The sequence below is a fragment of the Hypomesus nipponensis genome, chromosome 27, assembly GCF_054491055.1.
Source record: "Hypomesus nipponensis isolate SF chromosome 27, ASM5449105v1, whole genome shotgun sequence".
NCBI lineage: Eukaryota > Metazoa > Chordata > Actinopteri > Osmeriformes > Osmeridae > Hypomesus > Hypomesus nipponensis.
The window spans coordinates 1,137,315-1,145,000 of NC_140387.1; the positions used below are offsets into that span (position 1 = coordinate 1,137,315).

The 7,686-nt window shown below is 44.6% G+C and overlaps 1 protein-coding gene across 1 annotated transcript in view; it reads right to left on the bottom strand.

Annotated features, from left to right (window-relative positions):
• Window positions 1-5,099: 5,099 nt before the first annotated feature.
• tusc3 (tumor suppressor candidate 3) overlaps window positions 5,100-7,686 on the bottom strand; it is a 33,209-nt gene continuing 30,622 nt past the window's right edge. The window contains exons 9-10 of the mRNA XM_084693857.1: window positions 5,466-5,556; window positions 5,100-5,277 (exon numbers count right to left, since the gene is read on the bottom strand). Coding sequence (XP_084549983.1) covers window positions 5,262-5,277; window positions 5,466-5,556 — 107 coding nt within the window. The 3' untranslated portion in view covers window positions 5,100-5,261. The remainder of the gene's footprint in view (window positions 5,278-5,465; window positions 5,557-7,686) is intronic.

Sequence of the window (7,686 nt, forward strand, 5' to 3'; positions counted from 1 at the left end):
AGATTTCACTGTTAAAACTTGCCCTGGGGTCAAACACACTTCCTGGAATATTAACATCTCACACCAACAAGTCTAACACCATCCCTCTCTCCCTCTTTCCCTCCCTCTCTTTCACTCCTTCCCTCTCTCTCTCTCCCCTTCTTTCACTCCCTCCCTCTCTGTTTCACTCCTTCCCTCTCTCCCTCCCTCTCTCTCTTTACAGCAATGGCGAGCAGGCTATGTTAAGCTTGCCGTTATGAACGATGAAGTTTCATATATGTTGATCTATGGGTATTCCAGAGGTATAATGGATGAGTGTGTTGTGTGTAGTCACAGCTGGAGTGAGAGTGCTGCTCTGTGTGTGGTTGTCTGTTCCAGACGCTGATTAGATTATACATCTGACTGCTTCTTCTGCAGAGATGCATGAATCAGACAGATACACCATCAGCCTGACATTGTTCAGAAAACTCATTTAATCTAATCCGTTTTGTTATAGAAATAAATATATATATATATTTTTTTTTCATATTGAGATGAATTAAATTTACTTTTGTATATTTATGAGTGCCTTCAGTTAACAAGGTGTTCCCATGGAAACCATGTTGATACTGGTCCAACGTCCTCTCTCTCTCTCTCTCTCTCTCTCTCTCTCTCTCTCTCTCTCTCTCTCTCTCTCTCTCTCTCTCTCTCTCTCTCTCTCTCTCTCTCTCTCTCTCTCTCTCTCTCTCTCTCTCTCCCTCCCTCCCTCCCTCCCTCCCTCCCTCCCTCCCTCCCTCCCTCCCTCCCTCCCTCCCTCCCTCCCTCTCCTCTCTTTCTCTCCTTCCACCCTCCAGTTCCTCTCATCCTCCTTTACCTCTCCAGCCCACTACAGAGCTGGTAAACACATTAGAAAAGAGCCATTTTCATCCACCAGATAATTATGAATTTGTTCATCAAGGCGTGAACTGAGTTAGTTGGAGGAGAGCTCCAATATTAAGTTGGCTCTTAAAGAAAATATGATTGTCATTATTGTTATAAAAAAAAAAAAGCAATTTTAATAGGATGTCACCTTGGCCAGGTTTATAATGGAACCACTGTCCCGTGGTTCGTTAGAATGAGTGTACAAACAAAAAAACAAACACATACTCTTACACAAACACACACAAACGTACACACACACATCCACTCTCCTGGCCTCCCTCACTCCTCCCCTCCAGGCCTCCTTCTCCTGGCTTTCCTCTCCTCCTCCCACCCTCTCTCCTCTCCTGTCCTCTCCTCTTCCATATTGCTATTCCAGTCATTGGGGTGACATTTGGACTCATTTAAGCAATATGAGTGTTCACAGTCTGGCCGTCACATGCGAGTGTGTGTGAGTTTGTGTGTGTTTGTGACTGTGTGTGTGTGTGTGGGGGGGGGGGGGACGTCCGATTCTCTTTAATGACATGGAATGTCTGAGTCTAATCAGGTCCTTCTGACGGCTCATGATACTGTGTGTGTGTGTGTGTGTGTGTGAGTCATCACCCCGACTGTAACACCACTCACCGTTACTGTAACACCATCACCAGAGGGAGGAGGGGAGAGGGAAGGTAGTGGAAGACAGGAGGAAGGTAGTAGGGAGATCTTTAGAAGATGCACCCTCATACCCAATCAAGTTCACTTGAAGGGTTAGGGCCTTATCTTGCACCCAGCGCAATTGACTTGGTCAACGACGGAGGTGTCATTCCTAGTTTGCACTCGACGCAAAGCCGACTTTTCCCTCCACAGACGCACGTCGAAATGACTTTGCGATCCCGTGGGCGGTTTAGCAAAAAAGGAGGCGTGTTCCGGCGCAAACGTTCCCTGGTGCTATTTTGAAAGTTTCCGAAAAACTATTCGACCACTGACCAGGTCTAAAGTCAATGGCGTATTATTCAGATGCTATTTTAAAGGTGCAAGCTTGGTCTGTGCACACTGCTGGCGAGGCCAGGGTCTTCTATCTGCGAAGCTACGTTACATTGTTTTGATTTATGTTGTGTTACATTTCTTTAATGATTATAAAAAGATTTTCATGAGAAATCTCTATGTATGTGAAATTGATTTGTAACAATTGTGGCAATTTCCTCCCACGCCTGTTTAACTGAAGCTAATTTGGGTGGGTTTCTTCTCCCATATCCATCAGAATCAGAATCAGAATTGGGTTTATCCGCCATGTAAGTAAGTGAGACTTTATTTATATAGCACTTTTCATACAAGAATTGCAGCTCAAAGTGCATGTAGTCCATGTTACACAAACACAGAATTTACTGTGGCAGGAAGGTGCAAACCAGGGACGGCTAAGGTTGCCGGGCAACTGTCCGTTTGCCCTCCTCAAGTCAAAGTGCCCCTCCGAGGAAAAAAATAAATAATAGTACATTTAAACAGCTGCAGAATTTCATGTAGACCTAGATTTTAAAAATCACCACCCAAAATATTTCTGAAAGATAAGTAAAACATAATAAAACATATAGGGCCTACCGGTCTTAAATTAAGTAAAAAAGTACAATAGTTAAAAACATTCTAAGAAATAAACAATCAAAAAATATAACAATCAAAAAAATACAATATATATAAAAATAAGAATTTGAAAGAGCAGCATGAGCGGGCAAGTTAGTGCAGTGAGAAAACTGCTCTGCCTTTCCCATACAATGTCACTTCTCTATCTGTTACGGCCCTGATGAGAACGTCGGTCTCCTCGGCTGTGAACCGCTCCTGGCGTGCGTCTGGCAAATCCGCCGTTATAATAGCAATCCGCCATGGAACAAGCGCTGCTCTTAAAGAGAATGTGAGATGACGCTCTGATTGGTTTATTGCACGTTACGCCCAAACCACACCCATTAGTAATGTAGCTCCTTCAGACTAACCCATGTTAGATTTGCGCCGGGCGCAAAGTCATTTATTCCGCCGGTATAATAGCAACAGCGGCGGAGTCCCGCCCACAAAGTTACTAGCGCTTTGCGTTTGGATACTTGCGTTTCAGATCGTCAAAATAGGGGGGTTAGTGTGTCATTGTGTTTCATCTCCACTAGCAGGGAAGGCCTACTGTTTAACCCCCCCTAGGAGGCACTCTGCCTCTGTTGGGGGTTCAGCTGAATGAAAGGAGAGCTGAACAGCTTCTTAGTCAGGATGAAACCTCCGGGTTCAACTTACAAGTACAGAGAGATCACACACACACAGACACACACACACACACACACACATGCGGAGACAGAGCAGAAACAGACTCCAGCAGGTGTGTGCTATCTCTTGTGAACACCTCTGAGCTGTGTCTCACCATTCCCTTTCCCCGGGGGGGCGAAGGGCACAGTGGCTTGGTTCCTACTCAGCACTTTAATTAATTCATTAATTAGTGCAGATTAAAAGGCTTAATTGAAAACTGATGGGGATTTGACGAGTGTTGATTGTTTTCCTTCACTTCACCCTCAGAGACAGAGTCGGCTTAACGAGGAGTGTGTGTGTGTGTGTTTGAGCAACGTGTGTGTGTGTAGCGCGCTGCGTAATATGTCCATGCTGTGTGTGTCAAGAGGAGATAAAGTTTGTTCTCACGGCTGTCAATCAGACACAATGATCCATTCAGAACCAGCGAGTTTGATTTATCTGTAAGCTTGCAGGTCAGGGACTGCATACAATTGCAGTCATTGTGCGGTGTGACCCGAATCAAACACACCTCCTGGAGCCAAGGCAGCCGTCCGTGGTGTGACTGAGGCTTTTGTGCTGGAGACAGGTTTAATATCTCAGCACAGACACAGAGTCTGCACAGACGAGTGGCTTTGATTTGAATGAGCTCGTCTCGTTCAATCAGCAGGTGGTGTGGCTGGGGTGTATTAGATTTGAGTCTACTCACCAGGTCTGACGTCGTCGTCCTGGGAGGAGGAAGTGTGTTCTGATCACTTAGAGCGTCTAGACATGTCTGCACAGCAGGGTGTCGTCCTCTTCTCTCTGCTGTTGATAGTGTGTGTGTGTGTGAGTGTGTGTGTGAGTGTGTTTGTGTGTGAGAGTGTGTGAGTGTGTATGTGAGTGAGAGTGTGTGTTCCACAAAGCAAGACCTCAGGTGTGTGTGTTTAAATGGGAGTCAGTCTCACTCCAACCTGTGTAATTACAGCCTACAGTCTTCTGGGACACGCACACACACACACACACACACACGAACACACAGACACACATCCCCCACCGACGCCAAAAAAATAAAATAAAGACACAAAATAAATAAATAAGAAGAACATGCAATTAAACATTACTTTTGAAAGTTAAATTTAGATAACATGAGAGGAAAATGCAAATTGTGTTTTGCGAGTTATAATTGCCTTGTTTTCTACAGTTTTACTCCAGCCCCCCCCCCCCTCGAACCTCCCTCTTTCCCTCTCTCTCCTTCCTTCTCTCTCCATCTTCTCTCTCCACTCTCTCTCTCTCTGCCCAGTGGTTCGTGGTCGTTACTATGACGATGGTAGTGCCCCTAGATTACCAGAGAGAGAGAGAGAGAGAGAGAGGGGGGGGAGAGGGTGGGATAGAGTGAAACACAGGTAATCTGTGGAAACATCCTGTTCCTTCATCACTGGACAAAATCCCCAGATCACATGACACGCCTCTAATGTCTTCAGACACCAACTCAACAACCAAATGGCTGCTCTTCCTGTCAGCTGGTCTGAGACAGATGTGATTGGACACTCTCTTCCTGTCAGCTGGTCTGAGACAGATGTGATTGGACACTCTCTTCCTGTCAGCTGGTCTGAGACAGATGTGATTGGACACTCTCTTCCTGGTGACCTCAGATGTAACCATGTAACCAAAACAAGCACAGCGTGAAGAGAATAATAAGTTGTACAGTAGCTCACAGAGAAGAAAATCACTCAGGACTTCAGAGAGACGCTTCTCTATACTGATGCCTGCACATACGCACGCAAACACACAAGCACACACACAAACAGACATTCCAGCTCACACACACTCAAACCGAACACACACACACACACTGACATGTAGAAGCTGCACTTCATGAGTTCCTTATATAACGACACCATCTCAAGACCACTCCGACATCCCTGTTCTGTCTCAAGTGATATCCCAGTGGGCAAGAAAACACACACACGCACACACACAAGTAACCTCTCTGGAGCGCCTCACAGTATAATGTGTTCTTTATTTGTTGATAGATGATACAGCAGTTGATTAAAAACATCATGCAGTCACACTGGCTGTACAGACTCCCTCCTCCTCCTCCTCCTCCTCCTCTCCATCCTTCTGAACTATGAAGTGTCCTCTTCAATCCCTCGAAGATTGAACCCACCACCTCACTTAATAAGGAAACTGAGAGAGAGAGAGAGAGTGAGAGAGAGTGAGAGAGAGAGGGAAAGAGAGAGAGAGAGAGAGAGAGAGAGGGAGGGGGGAGGTGAACAGGAGAGGAGGGAGGAGTTGAGATGAGTGCAGTGTTAGCAGCAGAGATGATGCCAGCCAGCCACACAGAGGGGGAGACATGCTGCAGTACCGCCTCCTACCTGTAGGGGTATCCATGGTATTTGGACCTGAAGATGGACAACAGGAAACTGAAGAAGAAGACCACCAGACCCAGCCCAACCAGGCAGATAACTGGAACACACACACACACACACAGTTATAGATGTAGAGTGTTCCATTTATCAAAGAGAGACACTACCCCCCCAGGGCTAGCTCACACACCCAAAAAACAACATTAGTCACTGACAGACATCATCGCCTGTTTGATAACTCTCTCTCTCTCTGTCTCTCTCTGTCTCTCTGTCTCTCTCTCTCTCTCTCTGTCTCTCTCTGTCTCTCTGTCTCTCTCTCTCTCTGTCTCTCTGTCTCTCTCTCTCTCTCTCTCTCTCTCTCTCTGTCTAAAAACATATATATGTAATTTACATGCAAGACACCCCCCCCCCACACACACACACACACACCCTCCGTATCTCCTTTGTGAGACTGCCAGTGTCACATCAATTAGTCATACCTTCTGTCACAACCACACCAAGGAGACACCCCCAGCCACCCTGACAGACGCGCGTGTGTGTGTGTGGGTGTGGGTGTGTGTGTGTGCGTTTTACATATCCCTCTGCTTACACATTTGACTGCTGATAGTGTACAAGGTACGCACATTGCAGTATTTTACAATCGCTATTAAAAAAAAATTATATACTTTTAACAAGTTTCCTAAACTCTTGACACAGTTAGCACAACATCCGTCTGTGTTGGCTATACAATTAACACATTTCTTGTTGCTTTGACACAAAATGCATAGTGTGAACGCTAAAATGCTTAAACTTCTTTTACAAACAAGCTCAACCAAGACCAAAACAATCGATTTTTACTGCCCAATTTACCAATGCTTTCACACTGTATGTCAGAACAGATAACAACATGTTCAAAACCTAACTTATTGGCTAAAGTCAAAGTGAACAGCCGTTTATATATTGTGAATTGAAACACAAATGTCCCCTGTATTTTACGTACTCCATTGCTACTGAGAAACAGCTGAAGTTATGCAAACACTGTACATCACAGCTGATTCCCAACTAGGAAACACTCAGGTGTTGAGATTCTTTCAATCACATGACCATATGGTATAGACAGTAAAGAAAACCTCTTTGGGCTGATCTGGTGTGGGAAAAGAACAATGTAGAGCAACACAAGAAAGTAAGAATACAGTAATGCCTGCACAAAGGAGAGGGAGACAAGTACCAGGACAAGGGAGAGGAGTGGGACAAGGGCAAGGGAAACAAATACCAGGACAAGGGAGAGGAAAACAAGTACCAGGACAAGAGAGAGGAAGACAAGTACCAGGACAAGAGAGAGGAAGACAGGTACCAGGACAAGAGAGAGGAAGACAAGTACCAGGACAAGAGAGAGGAAGACAAGTACCAGGACAAGGGAGAGGAAGACAAGTACCAGGACAAGGAAGAGGAAAACAAGTACCAGGACAAGAGAGAGGAAGACAAGTACCAGGACAAGAGAGAGGAAGACAGGTACCAGGACAAGAGAGAGGAAGACAAGTACCAGGACAAGAGAGAGGAAGACAAGTACCAGGACAAGAGAGAGGAGTGAGAATGTGTGGTGGCGCTCAGAGAAGGTCCATAGCTAGGGTAATACTGTAAATGGAAGCTATATTTCTTGCAGTAATGTCCTGTTGCAAATGAAGACTTTACTGCAACAATTATGTTTCTGTCTTCTTTTTTTCTATACAGTAACCATACATTCTATAAAGCTACTCTGAGATGGGCCTTTCATTTTTGTTCTGAATTTCTGCAGCAAAAGAAACAACATGCATGCAGTTACAGAACCCAACTAAACAAAAATGTAGTGAGGCTTTAAAAGAAACTGCATTGCAAACACAATCTATAATCTATATACTGTGAGACCTGACACATACAGTAAAAGAATGCAGTTCCTGTTATTCCATCTGATGTTAGTGTTGTTAGTGTAGACATTGTGCTATGATTGATAAAATGTTCCTGTTGAAAGAGAACATGTGTTAGTGTTTGGTAGACATGGTGTCATGTTTAGTGTGTTTTTGTGTTAAAACAATTAGTGTTAGTTTACATTGTGTCATTTTGAAATGAACTGTTTTGCCAATTGTGTGTTGTAGGTGTGTTGGCGCGTTCAAAAGTTTAGGAGAGTTTTGAAAGTATTGAAAAAAGTGTCATAGCGATTGTAAAAAACTGTAAGTCACACTGATCTGCATGTGAGGGAAATATAAACAGTATT